Raw genomic sequence first — 20,816 nt, 5'->3', positions numbered from 1 at the left:
CTGCTCAAAAAAATAAAGGGAACACTTAAACAACACAATGTAACTCCAAGTCAATCACACTTCTGTGAAATCAAACTGTCCACTTAGGAAGCAACACTGATTGACAATAAATTTCACATGCTGTTGTGCAAATGGAATAGACAACAGGTGGAAATTATAGGCAATTAGCAAGACACCCCCAATAAAGGAGTGGTTCTGCAGGTAGGAACCACAGACCAGTTCTCAGTTCCTATGCTTCCTGGCTGATGTTTTGGTCACTTTTGAATGCTGGCGGTGCTTTCACTCTAGTGGTAGCATGAGACGGAGTCTACAACCCACACAAGTGGCTCAGGTAGTGCAGCTCATCCAGGATGGCACATCAATGCGAGCTGTGGCAAGAAAGCTGTGCAAAATGACCTCCAGCAGGCCACAAATGCGCATGTTTCTGCTCAAACGGTCAGAAACGGACTCCATGAGGATGGTATGAGGGCCCGACGTCCACAGGTGGGGGTTGTGCTTACAGCCCAACACCGTGCAGGATGTTTGGCATTTGCCAGAGAACACCAAGATTGGCATATTCGCCACTGGCACCCTGTGCTCTTCACAGATGAAAGCAGGTTCACACTGAGCACGTGACAGACGTGACAGAGTCTGGAGATGCCGTGGAGAACGTTCTGCTGCCTGCAACATCCTCCAGCATGACTGGTTTGGCGGTGGGACAGTCATGGTGTGGGGTGGCATTTCTTTGGGGGGCCGCACAGCCCTCCATGTGCTCGCCAGAGGTAGCCTGACTGCCATTAGGTACCGAGATGAGATCCTCAGACCCCTTGTGTGACCATATGCTGGTGCGGTTGGCCCTGGGTTCCTCCTAATGCAAGACAATGCTAGACCTCATGGGGCTAGAGTGTGTCAGCAGTTCCTGCAAGAGGAAGGCATTGATGCTATGGACTGGCCCGCCCGTTCCCCAGACCTGAATCCAATTGAGCACATCTGGGACATCATGTCTCGCTCCATCCACCAACGCCACGTTGCACCACAGACTGTCTAGGAGTTGGCGGATGCTTTAGTCCAGGTCTGGGAGGAGATCCCTCAGGAGACCATCCGCCACCTCATCAGGAGCATGCCCAGGCATTGTAGGGAGGTCATACAGGCACGTGGAGGCCACACACAATACTGAGCCTCATTTTGACTTGTTTTAAGGACATTACATCAAAGTTGGATCAGCCTGTAGTGTGGTTTTCCACTTTAATTTTGAGTGTGACTCCAAATCCAGACCTCCATGGGTTGATAAGTTGGATTTCCATTGATTATTTTTGTGTGATTTTGTTGTCAGCACATTCAACTATGTAAAGAAAAAAGTATTTAATAAGATTATTTCTTTCATTCAGATCTAGGATGTGTTGTTTAAGTGTTCCCTTTATTTTTTTGAGCAGTATATAATACCTTAGGAGGCTGAATAATTTGTAAGATGACTATTTGACTTCTAAAAGACAACAAACAAATGTTGCATCACTTGTCTTAGGGAGTAATGTTATTTACCAGGGTTGGGGTCAATTCCATTTCAATTCAGAATGTAAACTTACTTCAAATTGGGTAAATTCATTAGAATTTAATCACTTTTTGACAGCATCCCTTTTGATTTAAATAAAACTTTACATAGATGTTTTCCAATGGAAGAAGTGGTCAGAAAGTGGCTTTTTGGACCTGAATACAAAACATTCAGGACATAAAAGTGCTTGTCTTTATTACTGGAAAATATAAAAGGTTGAGTTTGATATAATTTATAAGCATATTAAGTGTTATCAAATGATTTTATTATTTATTGAAGACTGTTTTATTTTTTATAAAATGTCAACTTTTTAATGTCAATTAACTAAAAATGCATACTCAGATTTGTTTTCTTCTCATATACACGTATGTTGTAGCTTCGACCCTATTTCAAATCTGAAGTTGTTGTGCCGGCCATCGGTTGAGTCAACTTGTTCTTGAATACAGGGTGTCATTTAATTCATAGAAATAGAATTCATAGAATGGACCTATCCTTTCAGACCAGGTACACCAGCTAAATTCTTTGTGGTAGTAATTAGTAACTTCTAATTACTACCACAAAGATTATCACGCACTGTTGAATGCCAACTTAAATGGTCATGTTTATTCTGTTATCTATAGGGAGGATTGTCAGTATAATTTTAAACAGATATTCCCATTCAAGTCAACATTCTCTGTGTGGAACTACAACCAGCTTTGGTACCATTTTGAAACTGTACATTTTAATTGTATTCCCATCTTAGTACATTTATCAGCCAAAAGATGACACCCACCCTGTATTCAAGAGCATGTTGTCTCAACCGATGTTGTCTAAGCTACAACCTATGTGAATATAATTATTTTTTAAATGTTAAATATGAATTGATTTATTGAATGTTTAGGATCGCCGGAAACTTTTTCTGCCGAAGTTCCCAAAAGCGTTTAGTTATTGACGTGTATTTGGCCCATGTAGCCTACAGTTAGGCCCTAAAGCTTAGGCTTAGGGGAGAACCGTGATGAAAGTAACACTTTTTGGCCTCCCGAGAGGCACAGCGGTTTAAGACACTGCATCGCAGAATTGCGGCGTCACTACAGCCTAGGGTTTGATCCCAGGCTGTGTCACAACCGGATGTGACCGGGAGTCCCATAGCGCGGCGCACAATTGGCCCAGCGGCGTCCGGGTTTGGGGGGGGGGGGCTCCTTGTGGCGGGCCGGGCACCTGCAGGCTGACTTCAGTTGTCAGTTGAACGATGTTTCCTCCCACACACTGGTGCAGTTGGCTTCCGGGGTAAGCGGGCAGGTGTTAAGAAGCGTGGCTTGGCGGGTCATGTTTTGTAGGACGCATATTTCGACCTTCACCTCTACCGAGCCCGTTGGGGAGTTGCAACGATGAGACAAGATCGTCATCACGAAATTGGGAGAAAAAGGGTTTAAAAATTACTCCGAGATCGAGAGGTAGACACCATATTTTAAGACAAACAGCTTATATATGTCCTCTACCATTACCAACTGTGATTTCAGGGTTAAGGGTTAATGAGTTGAAATTAAATAGACCGACAACAGAACTACCGCAACATTACTTTTGTACCTGCCGGCAGGGCGGCAGTAACACAGCCTTGGGACAAAAGTAACAGCTGGTGAGAAGTGCACAGTGTCTCTTATCTCAGTGTTTCCGGTTTGTATCGCTTGTTACTTTAAACAAATGCTGCACCATTAGCCATAATTTCATGTTTGTGCCTATTTGAATAATTCACGCTATAGGTTACACATTTTAAGAAAATGAACTGTCAACATCACAATGTTGCGAAACCACAATATTTTGCCTAAAATATTAACTAAACTAAAATGTATCACATTATAGTTATATTAAACCATTTTCTCCTCTTTTTAATGGGAATGTAGATGTTTTTCACCATTTTTAATTACTATTCATGCTTAGCCCTACCAATCAGGTGCGGCCCTTGTCATGTGCGCTCCTCGTGTCTTGATAGAATTAACGTCTTTATTCTCTTCACAAATGGCAAATTTGTCATGCTTATCACATTTCCATGGCTTGACATAAGCTAATTGACCCCCAGAATCATGAAGATATATTTTTTAAACACTAACCTGTCGATTTTAAAAACTTATGTTGGAAGCTGATCCATCAAGTCAATTGATTAATAAGGCATAATTCTAATGTCATATGTAATTTTCAAACAGTCACTTGTTGATATTTTGCTAAGTAAAATTATAAAAGCCACATGAATTAGAGACACAATGGCCTCTGCTTATACGTTTATTTAATTTTATTCCAAGTTTACATTGTAACTTTCGTACCACTTGTCTCTCCTGTAACTTCTTCCAGGCTTACACCCAATACTAGCTAGCATGATACTTGAAACCTGTGCAGTCATTTAGTCACTAGATGTGTTAAGAAAATAACATCTGTTTGGAACCTTAAACTAAACACAACTCTACAACTGAAAAACACTTCTGGGTCATTTTTATTTATTTTTTACTTACATTGATCAAAACCACTTTTTGTTTACTCGGCGAAAAATGGTCAGACTTGGCAGGTTTTTTGCAGCGAGGTCATCCTCCACATTAGGAACGTGTTTACTTCACTACATCATTCTATCTTGTTATCGAGAAAATGGGCTTGCTTCTTTCGCCCCGTGTTACTTTGTCCTGGCTCTGCGGAGAAACATTTCAAGTTTTGAAGTTCATTTCCAGTAATTCTACACATACTGCCATGAGGCGTAGAATTTTTGTTTACTGTTTTAAACATTTTTTTTTCTGGATTTCTACACATTATTCCATGGTGTGGAGAGAAAATGTTGCAATTTTAGAGCTCATTTCCTTAAATTCTCCACATTTTGCCATGATTTATGCCCTGTTAATATAATATTTGAGCTAGTGACTAACAAAATCAATGGGGGCCCCCTTGAGGTCAGGGCACCTGGGCATGTGCCCTTCCTTCCCCGTCGGTAATTCGGCCATGATTACGACAAGTTTAAATAGCTGGCTAGACTAATTGCCTATCTAAAACATGTTAGCTGATATGGGCTAATTGAGTGACTCTTAGTGACTGACATAACAAGTGAAAAACTTGCTGATGCACAACCAAATGTACTATTCTAACTCTCAACAGTAGCGGTCGGGGGCCTTAAGCGACCACTTGTGTCGCTTATTCCTAGGGCGTAAGAGACTCATAACTGCAGGTTATGAGTCAACCATCACAACATAGTAGGTTCAAAAATGTAATCTGGGAATTTCCCACAAGGTGGCACTATTGTGACCTGAAGTGACTGCTCTGTTTTCTGTCACCTGCTGCTCAATCACTAGAGCACATGTTCCAGCTTATTCCTTGTGCTTGATTTACGATGACAGACAAATACTGTGTGCACAAGTTTAAGGACCAGACACAAATACAGGTACAGATGTCAAACACAGGGTTACTATTTTAGCCAATGGTGTAATTGCCTGTGTGAGGGCAGTAGAGGTGACGGGGATAGACAGGTACCACTTGAAGGTAGTTTGAGTCCCAAATGACTGATACGTCTTCCCTACATTGTGCCCTACTTTTGACGAGGGCTCTATGGGCCCTGGTCAAAAGTAGTGAAGTAGTTAGGGAATAGGGTGCCATTTGGGACGAAGACAGTCTAGGCAGGGTTATGTGGTCAGACAATTGCTCAGCAGTGGTAATGTTAGGCTCTAATGAAAGATTTTATACTTCTTAATTCTGAGTCAGTCACCTGCATTCTAGCCAGTGGCAGTCTGTTTATGCTATCATGCAAACTCATCATGCCAAACCATGGTGCTCTTGCCAACTCCATTGCTTAACAACAGATCTGGGACCAGGCTACCTGTATTCCTATCCTTTTGTGTTTTTACTCACCTGTCCTCCCTCTCGCTGTCTTGCAGAAGACACCTTGCCACCAGACTACTATGAGAGGAATAATCACGGACTATGTTCTTAGGCGACAGGTGTGACTTACAGTATGTGGGGGCTCATGCATGTGATGCGATGTGAATATGCAAAACCGCACCATTAACCTAAACACAACTATTTTAGAGAATTGCATACAGAGCAACTAACAAGGTGGTTTCGGTCATTAGTGATCAGTCATTGGAATAATAGTAATATCAGTGTCTAGTGCAATCATATCTAAGCGCAATATTTTGCAACAAACACAATTTCAACCAATGTTAACTGTTTATAACATCTAACATTTTAACATGTGTTTTTTTTTTTTACATTTGTAAAGGATACACAAAGAAAATAAAGTAACTAATGAATACTATTTAGGGTGGCTTGGGATTAAATGTAATGATGGACTGCTGTTTCTCTTAACTTACTTGAGCTGTTCTTGCCAAAATATGGACTTGGTCTTTTACCAAATAGGGCTATCTTGTTACAGCGCAACTGATTGGCTCAAATGCTTTAAGAAGGAAAGACATTCCACAAATGTACTTTAACAAGGCACACCTATTAATTTAAATGCATTCCAGGTGACTACCTCACGAAGCTGGTTGAGAGAATGCCAAGAGTGTGCAAAGGGTGGCTACTTTGATGAATCTCAAATAACATTTTGATTTGTTTTACACTTTTGGTTACTACATGATTCCATATGTGTTATTTCATAGTTATGTCTTCACTATTATTCTACAATGTAGAAAATAGTAAAAATAAAGAAACCATGAGACTATCATGCATGCTGTTGATGTTAGTTCTGTGTGTGCAGTTAAGGGCAAGGTGTGCTGCTTTGTTTTGTATTTCTTTGCTGCACCTGACCATGTTACCAGACAGTAGTCAAGATAGGACAAGATCAAAGCCTAAACAACAAGTACAGTTGATCTGTGTCAAAAATGAGCAACATTTTTATAACAGACATGCCTCTACCCGATCTTCACAATAACTTTTTCAATATGATTTGACCATCTGTTATACCTAGGAGTTTAACTTCCTCAACTTGTTCAATGGTCACACCTTATATGCACAACTCCAGTTGAGGTTTAGGTCTAAAAGAATGCTTTGAACCAAATACAGTGCTTTTGGTTTTAGATGTATATAAGACCAGTTTATTTTTAATTACCCATTCTGACACTGACTTACTCATTGTGAGCTCACTGGCTGTAAGTGCTGATGTATAGAGTGTGCAATCATCAGCATACATCGTCATTTGAGCTTCTTGTAAGACAAGTGGAAAATCATTTGTAAAAATAAAGAGTAATGTCCCAAGATAACTTCCCTGAGGGATACCGCACTGTACATATCTGTTAAAAGCTTCCATTGAAGAATACTCTGATAAGTAGTTTTCCAACCATGTGATGGCTAACAGTCACAGTAAAGCCATAACAAGGGAGTTTTTTTTCAAATCACATTTTTTAAATTTATTTATTTCACCTTTATTTAACCAGGTAGGCAAGTTGAGAACAAGTTCTCATTTACAATTGCGACCTGGCCAAGATAAAGCAAAGCAGTTCGACAACATACAACAACAGAGTTACACATGGAGTAAAACAAATATACAGTCAATAATACAGTAGAAAAATAAGTCTATGTACAAATGTGAGCAGATAAGGGAGGTAAAGGCAAAAAAAAGTCCATGGTGGCAAAGTAAATACAATATAGCAAGTAAAACACTGAAATGGTAGATTTGTAGTAGAAGAAAGATAATTGGGTGCAAAGGAGCAAAATAAAATAAATAAATACAGTAGGGGAAGAGGTAGTTGTTTGGGCTAAATTATAGATGTGCTATGTACAGGTGCAGTGATCTGTGAGCTGCTCTGACAGCTGGTGCTTAAAGCTAGTGAGGGAGATAAGTGTTTCCAGTTTTAGAGATTTTTGTAGTTCGTTCCCGTCATTGGCAGCAGAGAACTGGAAAGAGAGACGGCCAAAGGAGGAGTTGGCTTTGGGGGTGGCCAGAGAGATATACCTGCTGGAGCGCGTGCTACAGGTGGGTGCTGCTATGGTGACCAGTGAGCGGAGATAAGGGGGGACTTTACCTAGCAGGGTCTTGTAGATGACCTGGAGCCAGTGGGTTTGGCGACGATTATGAAGCGAAGGCCAGCCAACGAGAGCGTACAGGTCGCAGTGGTGGGTAGAATATGGGGCTTTGGTGACAAAACGGATGGCACTGTGATAGACTGCATCCAGTTTGTTGAGTAGGGTATTGGAGGCTATTTTGTAAATGACCGCCAAAGTCGAGGATCGGTAGGATGGTCAGTTCTACGAGGGTATGTTTGGCAGCATGAGTGAAGGATGCTTTGTTGCGAAATAGGAAGCCAATTCTTGATTTAACTTTGGATTGGAGATGTTTGATGTGAGTCTGGAAGGAGAGTTTACAGTCTAACCAGACACCTAGGTATTTGTCCACATATTCTAAGTCAGAACCGTCCAGAGTAGTGATGCAGGTGCAGGCAGCGATCGGTTGAAGAGCATGCATTTAGTTTTACTTGTATTTATGAGCAGTGAATGATCAATAAAAGGTTGCACTGAAATCTAACAATACAGATCCAACTATCTTATCCATTTATTTTTAGTCAATCATCAGTTATGAGTCAGTTTAGTACAAGTTAAGTGCCCTTCCTTATATGCATGCTGAAAGTCTGTAGTTAACTTGTTCCTTAAACAGCATTGTATTTGTTCAAACATAATTATCTCCTTCAGTTTACCGAGAACAGGCAGCAAACTGATTGGGCAGCTGTTAGAGCCATCAAAGGGTGCTTTACTATTTTTAGGTAGTGGAATCGGTTTACCTTCTTTCAACACCTGTGGACACACACTCCTTTTAGGTTTTGGTTAAAGACATTGCAAATAGGGGTGGCAATACAGTCTGCTACCATTCTCAATAGTTTCCCATATAGGTTTTCTATACCTGGTGACATACCATTATTGATGGATAATCTTTTCCACCCATTTTGCACAAACTTGACCAAATTCAAAATGGTGATCCTTCCTCTCATTATTAGATCTTCAATACACAAATATGATGGTTCAATGTTGTCATTTCACTTGTCAGTTTGTCCACTTTACCAGTGAAATGGTCATCGAAGTGATTGGCTATATCAAAAGGTTTTGTTAAAAATGATCCATGAACTTCAATAAATGATGGAGATGAATTGTTTTTTTTGCCTATAATATAATTTAAGGTGCTTAAGTCTTTTCCCATAGTTTCTTTATGTAATTTCTTGTTTTGGTAATAAAACATTTTTTTTTGTTAGGTTTAGTCACAACATTTCTCTGGTTGACATACTTTCAATAGTCAGCTGAGCAGCCTGACTTGTTTGACACTTTATTGTTGCATAATTTCTTTGAACAGTTTTTAAAAATGTATTATTCATTGATACAGGGGGCTCTAACAGTTTGCACAGTTAGTGAGGTGCATGTTTGTCAACAATGGGCAAGAATAATTTTACAAATACTCCCAAGTGTTGCATCTGTATTCTCCTCATACAAATCAGACCAACATACTTTTTGTTTTACATCTTCAACAAAAGAGTCATGAGAGAACATATTGTATGATCTCTTATAAATAACTTTAGGCCCTGCCTTTGGGTTTCCTTGTCATTGCCACAATGTTATGGTCACTACAGCCAATGGGAACTGATATTGCTATGCAAAGTTCTGCAGTATTGGTGAATATATGATCAATTCAAGTGGATGTCACTGATCCAACACTATTGGTATACATTAGTTGGTTGAGTGATAACCTGGGTCATGTTACAGGCATTAGTCACAGTAAGAAGCTTCCTCTTGAGAGGACAACTACATGATAACCAGTCATTGTTCAGGTCACCAAGAAAATGTCTCTGTTAGCATCAGAGACCTTATCTAACATCGCACACACATTCTCCAGATACTGACAGTTTGCACTTGCTGGCCTATAGCAGAACCTTAAAAGAAGAGTGATTAAATGCCATCCTCCTGTAATTCTCACAAAGTGACAGTTATTTCTGTCACTTTTTTAAAACTTTCCCTGGATACCAATAGTCTTGCTCAACTAAAAATGTCATTGGTCTCATCTCAACTTTATAAGTTACTCCAACAAACCATTTGTGGTACATTGATCTAATATTTTGTCATTTAGAAAAAGTTTCTATACACTTTTTTATATACCATTAGGGGAGCCTAAAGAGAAATAATCCACTTGGTTAGAGAGAGACATTTGAATCAGTTTTTAATGAAATAGTAACATTTTAAAGTGAGTATGTTTGGGGAAAAATGTCCGGCCTCCAGTGGGGGCAAAATACCCCCAGGGCAATCCAAAGCAAGTCAATGGTACCTATATTAGCATTTTCCAAAATCATATCCAAATCATCTATAAGAAACTTTATTGAATTACACAATCAATTTTGAGATACTTTAGGGTGATTTGGGTAGGGAGTGCAAATCTAAAAAGAGGATATTAATAGTGAGATGTGCAATACCATTTTGTTTCGATATTTTTTTATTTAATTAAAATAATATACCTATACTTTAGGTTTTAAGAGTCAAGCACTCAAAATGCATCAAATGGTTTTTAAAACACTAATCTTCAGAGGGCACCCTTTATAAAGTTTAACAACCAACAAATATAAATTCTGCCCACGTATTTCCCTTCAAAAATGTGTTTGCTTAAGGATAACCAGTATGGATATATCTAAATCTTACTAAAATTAGCTTTTTTCTGTCCGAAAATACTTCACTTTGACTTAATTAGACTTTGTATATACTTTTATAAATCCAAGACTTGTCCAACATTTTATAAAGTAGTCCAATACTTAATAACATTGACACCCCAGACAACTTTCCCCTAAGACATGGGCAAAAAAAATAGACATAACTCAAAAACACATTGTTGTAACCGCTTGCACTTCCTTAAATATTTTCCATGTTTAAACGTTTAAACTCATTGCCCTGGCCCCTGTTTTCCGGGTGGGAAATATTGTTCTCGATAGAATAAGATCAGAAACATGCGTTAGGCAATGTAAAAGCCATGTCCTGTTTACTTTATAGACACAGGCCTAAGGGTTATCATTGGTGGCTACTCACTGTCACTCAAGGACCTAGTGGGTGTTACCCAATGTCTGTTACCAGTTTACTTCGTAGGATTTACAAAGGTAATTTAGTATAACCGTGATTGACACTGACAGTAGACATCGACAAGCGTGATATACTTTCTACGAACAGAACACGGATACACTAACTGTAACCGATCAGTTTTAGATAAAGGACAACCCGAGTGAGCTAAAAAAATAGTGTTACTTCATCGTAAACCACCGGCCGTTATCAACCAGTGCCTTCTATCAGGGAGTTCGTGAAGAAGTGACGACGGTTTCTACACTTTTACATTTGGTGCCTGGACTGGTCGATTCATTGAGTGTCTTTATGTGACAGTTGCGCTATTTGCCCGTTTGTTTCGAGATGGCAGAATTACCACCGCCGCAACAGTTGGTTGATATTGACCCGGATTTCGAGCCGCTCTCCCGCCCCCGGTCATGCACCTGGCCTCTGCCTCGACCGGAGTTCATCGAACCCGCCAGCTCGAACACATCTTCACCGGCGCCTTCAGTGAAGCAGGAGCCTGTCGAATACATTAGTAACCTCAGTTTGTTAGAGGAGTCAGAGGACTACCCGGAGGATGAGAAACGGCTCGTTTTGTGCAATGATTTTCAATGCCAGGAGAAATGTATACACCAGCAACAGCATCATCCACAGCAGTTGCAGAAACACCCGGGTACTCTGCTGCCACACCAGCAACAGGTGCCCCCGCTCTCGTCCCCCGTCGGGTCGAACTCGGTGGCCGCTGCCGCTGCTGCACAGAGGAAAAGCAGCTCGTCGCGTCGGAACGCGTGGGGGAATATGTCCTACGCGGACCTCATCACCAAGGCGATAGAGAGCTCACCCGAGAAGCGACTCACCTTGTCTCAGATCTATGACTGGATGGTGAAGAGCGTGGCATATTTTAAGGATAAAGGAGACAGTAATAGCTCTGCAGGTTGGAAGGTAAGCAAGCAATAAGCATCCATTCGCGCTTAATATCTAATATGACATTATGTAGGCCTATTTTACAACCATCACGTTATGAATTATCCCCTGAATTATAGGCTACCCCTGTGTCAAGTCAATTAAATTGTGGGCCACGTCATTAATTCACTATGTGCCACAATGTCCCGCAGTGCAGAATCACAGATAGATGGGGGTATTTGGAGATCACGGGGCTGTGATTAAAAATGTGTATCTTAGATCGATTGTCTGGGGCCAAGTTTACTTTCCCTCATGTAACAAAGATGATCACTTTGAAAGCCTACTTGACCAATTCCAGTCCACTTGCTTAGTGGGTCCGTGGTCCTCCCTGTGTTATCAGATTTGCTATTAGCAATAAGCATTATCATCTGTAGCCCAACTGATGCATTTACCCTATTGGACAGAACATCCTGATTATAATAAAAATACATGTAAATGCATCATCATTAATTATTATTCACTCAAAATATATATTTTGGGTTTCTATTGCAAAGTACACTGAGTAAACAAAACAAAGAAAACATTTTTCCAGGACATACACTGCCCAGGTGAAAGCTATGATCCCTTATTGATGTCACTTGTGAAATCCACTTAAATCAATGAAGGGGAGAAGACAGGTTAAGTATTTTTAAGCCTCGAGACAGACATTGATTGTGTACGTGTCTCATTCAGGCGAATGGGCAAGACAAAAGATTTAAGTGCCTTTGAACGGGTTTGGTAGTAAGAGCCAGGGGCACCAGTTTGTCAAGAACTGCAACGCTGCTGGGTTTTTCACTCAACAGTTTCCCGTGTGTATCAAGAATGGTCCACCACCCAAAGGACATCCACCCAACTTGACACAACTGTGCGACGCATTGGAGTCAACATCCCTGTAGAATGCTATCGACACCATGTGAAGTCCATGCCCTAATGAAGTGAGGCTGTTCTGAGGGAAAAGGGGAGCCAAATTAAAAAAAATCAGGGGGCCAAATTATGCGATTTGGTTCCTGACGTTCACCAAAAAGTACACTATGCTTGGAACTCTGGTTTAAATAAAGTGGTAGCAATGAAAAACTTGGATCCCCCTCTTTCTTTACCAAAAGCCAAAACTGTTTTCAAAATACATTAGCCAAAACTGATTTGAAGTGTTTTCCCGTGATTGCATTAAGAATTGCGCATTGACTGCTTGTCAGAACACATGTTTCCCTACCTATGGCTCTCGCAACTTGAATGCACCTCGAGGAATGCTTCTCTCACATTGAACACACAACAAGCCGACTAGGTAAATAGGTAAACTACTCTAATATGGGGTTGTCTGATTTTGTTTTAATAACAACCCTACACGGCAAAATTATTAGCTGTGGAAAGTTGCACCTGAGTGATATAGGCTTTGAATTACTTTGCCAGCAGCTACAGTAGGCTACACACCTCTGTCGTACGCATTATAGACTATGTAATTCCCTTTGTCTTAACATCGGAGTGTTAGCAAAAATCATGCGAACTTGTTCTCAACTGGCCTACCTGGTAGATTTTAAATGCAGATCAGAGATTTTAAATGCAGATCTACACTGACCTCAAAAACGTAATCTCCAGAATCCATATGATGGAAATCCGTTGCAGTGACGGAGAGCATTAATCCATCTGACAACTTCAGAGAATTTGACTTGTTTCTCAAAGCTGGAGTGTTAATTCTGTCTACGCAGAGTGATGATCTTTTCCAGTGAAGAGCACATCTCTCAATTAAAGGTGGACCATCTTGCTTATAATAAATGCTTTATAGAGCATTCATAAACTATTCATAAGTACTACACAGATGATTTACAAATCATCTAAAAAGACTTAGCTATGGTAATACAATTTAAAATAAGGCATTTATAAATGGTTTGTTTAATTTTGCATCTAAGGACACGAATAGGGGCCTTCTCACAGGCACAGATAACTAATTGTAACTGTGCCTTTATAACCGTGTGACTTAGGGATGCACGATATATCGGTGAACATATTGGAATCGGCCAATATTAGCAAAAAATGCCAACATCGGTATCGGACGATGTCTAGTTTAACGCTGATGTGCAAAACCAATGTCAAAGCTGACGTGCATACCTATATAACGTAGGTACATGATGTAATGACGGCACGTAAAATTTTGCCCTACACGTGCAACACAGCAGAGCAGTCATTTGAAAGAGTAAGAACATTTCAGCGAGACAACTCAAAGGCGAAAGCCATTAAAGCCACGATAATGGAATTCATTGCCCTTGACAATCAACTGTTCTGTCTTGGGTGATGTTGGCTTTCGCCGACTGGTCGACCACCGGTACACACTACCAAGTGCGCTATTTTTCAGATGTTGCTCTACCGAAGTTACACAGTGATAGCGTCACTGCTATTAGCTTCACGACATACATACTATGGAACACCATTTGGGTCTTTGCATGTCAAAAGATACCGTAGCACTGTCAAAGCTGTACAAAAAAAAGTCTGCAAACACCGGCCACGAATGATGTTTTTACAATACCGCATTGGTAGTAAAGCAATTTGTTCAACCGCAACTTCTGGGGTAACTAGCTTTTAGCTTGGTACCTAGCTAGCACCAATACAACCAACCTGAAAACATTGACCAGTAGAAACTGCAGTCATTTTCATTATTCTTAGCAATGATTTAGGAATCCTTGTGAGTAAGTATTAGCTAGGTTGCCACTTGTTGTTCGCCTATTGAAATTGAACTTCAGTTCATGAAAATAAATAACTAGCCAGCTACTTAACCCTGTTGCCCAAAGCTAACGTTATGAGCAGCCAGCTAGCTTCATCTGGCTAGTGATGCTCGACCGGACCGGGTTTTGTGTTGTAAAGCTAGCCACAATAAGGATTAGGCACAATAGTGGAATTTGCACTTTGCCTTAAATGAAAGTATGTTATTGACAGTGATGCAAATGAATACAAATAGTAGAATTATGCCATACTTTTATTTTGAAGGCTAACCAAAGTCCACTATTGTGGCTAATCCTTATTGTGGCTAGCTTCACAGATGGGTCCGACCAACATTAATCAAATAAGAACTGTCTTATAAATTAGGGTTATTTTAGATGACACCTAGCTATATAGTTAGCTAGCTAACTATAGCTACTGAAACAGATTGGCGTTGTGCTATGTTTTTGGGGAAGAACTTTGTTTGCATCCATGAGCTATCTAGCCTTTTATGACCAGAACTGTAGTTGCGCGAGACAACTTTACCAGCATCATAGCATACGTATCGATGAATCATTGTGACATATGAAATACAAGTGATAGTGTAATCAATGTGTAATAACTACGTAAACATTTTATGAACGCGTTAAATTGTGACATGCAGTCATATTCAGGTCCTGATTGGTCAACAAGCTTATTTGACACGCAAAGACCCAAACGGCGTTCCATAGACATCCTGGTTGAGAATGAAATGACTGAACAAATGAACGAAACAGCACAGCAAGTTAGTGAAAGAAATAGGTTTTGATTATGCTTTACTAGTAATGGGGACATGCGTAAATGCCAACAAAAGAACTTTTTGGGCAGTGTGTGTGTGTGAGTGTAACCTTTATTTAACTAGGTAAGTCAGTTAAGAACAAATTCTTATTTACAATGACGGCCTACCCCGGATGACGCTGGGCCATATGTGTGCGCTGCCCTATGGGACTCCCAATCACGGCCGGATGTGATACAGTCCGGATTCGAACCAGGGACTGTAGTGACGCCTCTTGCACTGAGATGCAGTGCCTCAGACCGCTGTGTCTGTGGTAACTATTTAACTGTACTAGAATGCTTAAAAAGGCCGCTAAAATGTTAAATATCGGTTATCGGTATCGGCCAAAAATGTCATATCGGTGCATCACTAGTGTCGCTCATTCAACCCACTACATAGCTGAAGTTTTAGCATAGCAGTCTTGCGATTGTTATGTTACTCTAATGGACGTCAGGGGCCCCTCCATTTTTCAGGATAAAAATAGATGTGGAGAGTTACCTGTATTTACCTGTGAGACAGGTACTCCAAAGGTGTGTTCCAAGACGTAACAGTCATGGTCTGCCTATGCGTGCCGCAACAAAACGTCTGCCCTCATTCCCCTTGAGACAGCGCCGTGTAAACATTCCATGAGGTCATGGATGTTTCTGTGGATCCACTTTTAAGCTGTAGCTGTGGGCATATGTATCAGAGATCAAATTTGATTCGTCACATGCGCTCGAAAACTTTACTGCGAAATGCTTGCTCACGAGCCCTTCCCAATGAAGCAGCGAGACGAAGAGAGAAAGCGAGAGAGAGAAGGAATAAAGAGCAAGACAGAGAGAGAAAGAATAGAGAGACAGAAAGAGTAGAGTTGTTATTGATTCAGGAAAGCTAACCTGCTGCTCACACATTTCGTGCTACTGCTGTTGTGGTCCACTTTGAAGTTCCCCTCTAGTATAGGAAGACTATCGTATTATATATAGTCTTCAGTCCAGCGTACAGTTATGATGGGCTCAGCCCAGCAAAGCTTTGGCGGTCTGTCTCCACTCCCGAGTGTAAATCATTGACTGTGAAACAGTTAAGTGTCTCTCAGCAGGCCCCTGGGAAAGAAAGAAAGGAGGAGAGAAAGGGAAAAAGGAGAGAGGAGAGCAGCAGGTTCCAGAGATCAGGTACAAAAAAACCACCTAGGGGCAGTGTGATTTAAATCTCTGTATCAAAGTCATGTCATTATTTACTTGATTTAACCTTTATTTAACTAGGCAAGTCAGTTAAGAACAAATTCTTATTTCAATGACGGCCTACCCCGGCCAAACCCTCCCCTAACCCGGACGACGCTGGGCCAATTGTGTGCCGTCCAATGGGACCTTTGATCACGGCCGGTTGTGATACAGCTCAGGATCGAACCAGGGTCAGAAAGTGACGCTTCTATGACTGAGATTCAGTGCTTTAGACCACTGCGCCACTCGAGAGCTCCATGCTGTGCTGGTTCATTGGTTTTAGATTACGTTTTAGATTTAAATATTGACAAATAACTGAATGTGTGTGTGTGTGTGTGTCTGTCTGTGTGTCTGTCACTGTAGTGTAAGGAATGCGACTGGCAAACCCCCTGTCCATATCATCTTATCGATTGTGATCTTAAAAGGTAAACCGATCCTAAATCAGCACTCTGAGACGCGTGATAGGCTACATACAGCCCCTGACTAGGGTGAGTGACGGCTCTAAGTGCGAGGTTGGTAGAGGAGAGGGAGAGAGAGAGAGTCTGTCACTGGAGTGTAAGGAATGCGACTGGCAAACCCGCTCTGTGACTATATAGGCACCGTGCCCATTTGGGGTGGCACCGCACTCCTATTGGCTGTATGTGTATTCAGAGTTTTACCCCACCCCATTAGAATTAATGCTGGTCGTGTTTAGTTTCTGTTCAAGACGTGTTGGCAAACAGTGGGCAGACAGGCCTGTAAAGAGAACAGAGAGGGAGCAATATATCTGTTATATCAGAGTATCTGTAGATACAGTATACCAGTATTAAAGGACAGAAGGACTGAAGAATGGTTTGTCTTCATCATATAGACTTGCTAAAGAAATGTCCCAAATTAATTTCACCGCCTATAATGATCATTTCAACACATTGTATTTACTGTCCTTCTAAACCAGGTTAAATGCAATGTTTTCTTACAGATTACTTTTTGACCCAGTTTAACTACGCCTATAGGCAGTGTCCATGATGCTATAGTTTGTTTGTGTGTCAATCTTGAACATTTTGTTCCTTTTGAAACTCTGAACACACACACACACACACCCTTGTTTATATAAGTAGTGGAGTACTCTGTGTCCTTGTCCATATTCTTCAACAGCACTGTGTATGTAGCAAAGGACCCTGCTGCTGGTGGCTGTGCAAATGTTTATCAGTCAGCCTTAATATGGCTGGTCGCTGGATGAACCTAGGCACCCCAGTAACCTTTGAAGTCCATAGGAGTGAGGGGAGAGATTCTCCCCTCTCCAGTGATGCACCACTTGCTTTGTCCTCCCTTCTGTCACTAATTTTACTGACTTCTTCTCTCAAAACAAACAAGTTATAGGACATCTGTTGGAATACTAGAGAGAGAGCCCTGTTGCAGGCTTATCTAAAACAAAACAAAAACACTCAGTCGGTGCGCATTATGATATTCTAGGACAAGAGGAGCACAACAAACAGTGAGTGTGTTCAGAGTTGGTCATGGAAAGATTTGGCATACAGGTTATTGGCACCCAAACGCACTGTTGTCAATTCTACCAGGCTTTGAGTTTGTTGTGGTGCCTTAGACAGACATCCAGTCAATCAGAGAAAGCTTTACTCAGCTCTATTCCTCAACCTGCTGATTTGGTGAGCAGCAGACACTGCACTAGACTAGACGGTTGTAGAAATACCTTAAGAAACATAAGCCTCTGTGGAGGTGGTCTGGCACTAGGCCAGTTCAATAAGAGCTATCATAACGCTGGCACAGGAAGTTCTCTCGTTTACTACAGCACTGTGAGCTTAGAGCAGGCTGGGGTGTATCAAGCATTTCAGAGTAGGACTAGGAGGGCTGATCTATAATCCTTAACAGCTTGTTTGTGCTTGTTAAATAAAAAAGGCCCACATACTGTATTTTGTCACTCAAAACATTCCTCAGTGCGAAATGAATGTAACAAAATATATTCATATTCTCCTACGGACGGTAATATTCTTTATCAGTCAAAACACTTTTTTTCTTCTCCCGACGCTATCTATTGCAGCACCACCGTGGGTAGGCTAAGTGTAAGTATGGATGTGTGAGTTCAGATGGGGTGACTCGTCTTATAAGAGACATTACGCAAACAAAAACATTTACTGGAATTGGAATGCCCTGGGCCAAAGTCTGCTGCCGTGCGTAGGTAGTTAGTCAGCTCAGTGGTGATGATAGGATAGGGAGAGCCGGGGAGAGCCGTCTGGTGAGGTGAAGAGGATCACGTGAGAGTGAGCCACACTACTACTTAGGCCAGATACAGATGGAATTACAAAACAGAAAGAGATGCAGACACATTTAGACAGACAGAATGACAGGTTGCTCCAGACCGACACACAGCTAGACAGACATAAAACATGGGCTCAGAAATGAAGGCTAACTCATCTCCCACAGCATTTTGTGCTTTACTTGTGCTGTGTTCAAATCTACTTTTTGCAGTATATGCCTAGCAGCCTAAGTGTTTAGGAGTTTAATGTCTCTTCTGTGAGATGAAACACCAATAGCGAGTCAGGAAATGCCTGCAGAGCTATGTGTGACTGACGGGGCTGAACAAATCAGTTTCTATTGTGTGAAACAACACAAACTTGGTCACTGCATGGCCGCTTTATGAATTACTGCCCTAGATACACGACAGCCTTTTCCTCCTTTTCATTCTAAACCTGTCTGAAATTATTCATCTATAGCCTTTCTTCTTTTTGAACATGGGGGTGAGTCGTGGGGGTAGGGGCACTTGGCGCTGCTAGTAGCAACAGAGCTTATTTTTACTCAATGAAATGTTCTTTTTGAGTCCTCAGTCTTAACAATAACAGGAGGCAACACAAACACCTCAATCAATGTAGGGGGGAGGGGGCATCAAACATCCTTGAATTCCAGAGTTGTGTGCTCATATCCCTGCGTCGTCCATGTCCTCTAGTTTCCTGTGCGGACGCAACAGCTTGGCCTTTCAGGTCTATGTCCCAAATGGCTAGTGCTGAGCGATTTAACTGACATCGGTTCAATTATTTGAATTCCATTTTGTTCAGGGGGTTTTCTGTGAGGGCAATGCGCAGTTTCTCTAAAGATAAAATCAGATCAAGCCTGAACTGTGCGATTTGTAGTAGGGAGTTGTATTTTCCAACAGGCCAATATTCTATATAGTTTAGCTTAGAAATCGTGTTAATGAACTATAATGGCCATAATCCATTGCACGCCTACTTGTCCGGTCTGAGACGGAGAGAAGAGACAGAAGAACGTGCGATCGAGAGGTAGAGAGAGCAGTTGCTTCGTGAGGTATCTATACTTGATCGAAGATTGATAGTTGGTTTTCAGCAGTCATAAAAGTATGCCTTATTTACTTTGAAGAACAACTGAAATAGTGATTTTTGTCAGACAGCATAGGCAGCAGCTCTATAGAGGATGATATGTTGACTTATATAAAGTCGTCAAATAGGCCTAAAACAAATGTAATATGCTGTGCCTTCAGAAAGTATTCACACCCCTTGACTAATGTGAAAGTGGAATGATGTTTACAAATTAATTAAAATTAAAAGCTGAAATGAGTAAGTATCCAACCTTTTGTTATGGCAAGCCTTAATATATTCAGGAGTAAAAATGTGCTTAACAAGTCACATAAGTAGCATGGACTGACTCTGTGTGCAATAATAGTGTTTAACGTGATTTTTTAATGACTACCTCATCTCTGTACCCCACACATACAATTATCTGTGAGGTCCCTCAGTCGAGCAGTGAATTTCAAACAGAGATTCAACCACAATGACAAGGGAGGTTTTCCAAATGACTTGCAAAGAAGGGCTTATATTGGTAGAAGGGATGAAGGACAAAAAAAAAAAAATAGAAAAAAAAGACACTGAATATCCCTTTCAGCATGTTGAAGTTATTCATTACACTTTGTAGTGATTGTATGGTGTATCAATACACCCAAAGATACGGGCGTCCTTTTTGAACTCAGTTGAGGAGAGGAAGGAAATCACAGGGATTTCACCATGAGGGCAATGCTGTCTTTAAAACAGTTACCGAGTTCAATGGCTTTGATAGGGGAAAGCTAAGGATGGATAAGCAACATTGTAGTTACTCCACAATTCTAACCTAATTGATAGAGTGAAAAGAAGGAAGCCTGTACAGAATAAAAATATTCCAAAACATGCATCCTGTTTGCAACAAGGCACTACAGTAATTCTGCAAAGAATGCGGCGAAGCAATTAACCTTCTTCCCCCGAATACAACGTGTTATGTTTGGGGCAAATCCAATACACACATTACTGAGTACCACTATCAATATTTTCAAGCATAGTGGTGACTGCATCATGTTATGGGTAAGAAATCCGGAATGAAGGTAAGCACAGAGGAAAACATGGTTGTCTGATTTCCACCAGACACTGGGAGATAAATTCACCTTTCAGCAGGACAATAACCTAAAACACAAGGCCAAATACACACGAGTTGCTTAGCAAGGAGACAGTGAATGTTCCTGAGTGGCCGAGTTACAGTTTTGACTTAAATCTACTTGAAAATCTATGGCAAGGCATGAAAATGGTTGTCTAGCAATGATCAACAACCAATTTGACAGAGCTTGAAGAATAAAAACTAAAAAGTTGCACAATCCAGGTGTGCAAAG

The 20,816-nt window shown here is 40.9% G+C and overlaps 1 protein-coding gene across 1 annotated transcript in view; it reads left to right on the top strand.

The window, feature by feature from the left end:
• The first annotated feature begins 10,523 nt into the window (after nucleotides 1-10,523).
• Nucleotides 10,524-20,816, top strand: part of LOC106602890 (forkhead box protein O1-A) — an 87,651-nt gene continuing 77,358 nt past the window's right edge. Inside the window, exon 1 of the mRNA XM_014195874.2 lies at nucleotides 10,524-11,479. Within this exon, the coding sequence (XP_014051349.1) occupies nucleotides 10,898-11,479 (582 nt within the window). The 5' untranslated portion in view covers nucleotides 10,524-10,897. The remainder of the gene's footprint in view (nucleotides 11,480-20,816) is intronic.

The sequence above is a fragment of the Salmo salar genome, chromosome ssa04, assembly GCF_905237065.1.
Source record: "Salmo salar chromosome ssa04, Ssal_v3.1, whole genome shotgun sequence".
In the NCBI taxonomy this organism is placed as follows: domain Eukaryota; kingdom Metazoa; phylum Chordata; class Actinopteri; order Salmoniformes; family Salmonidae; genus Salmo; species Salmo salar.
The sequence above is the reverse complement of the archived record's forward strand: the minus strand, read 5'-3'. Positions and strand labels throughout refer to the sequence as shown.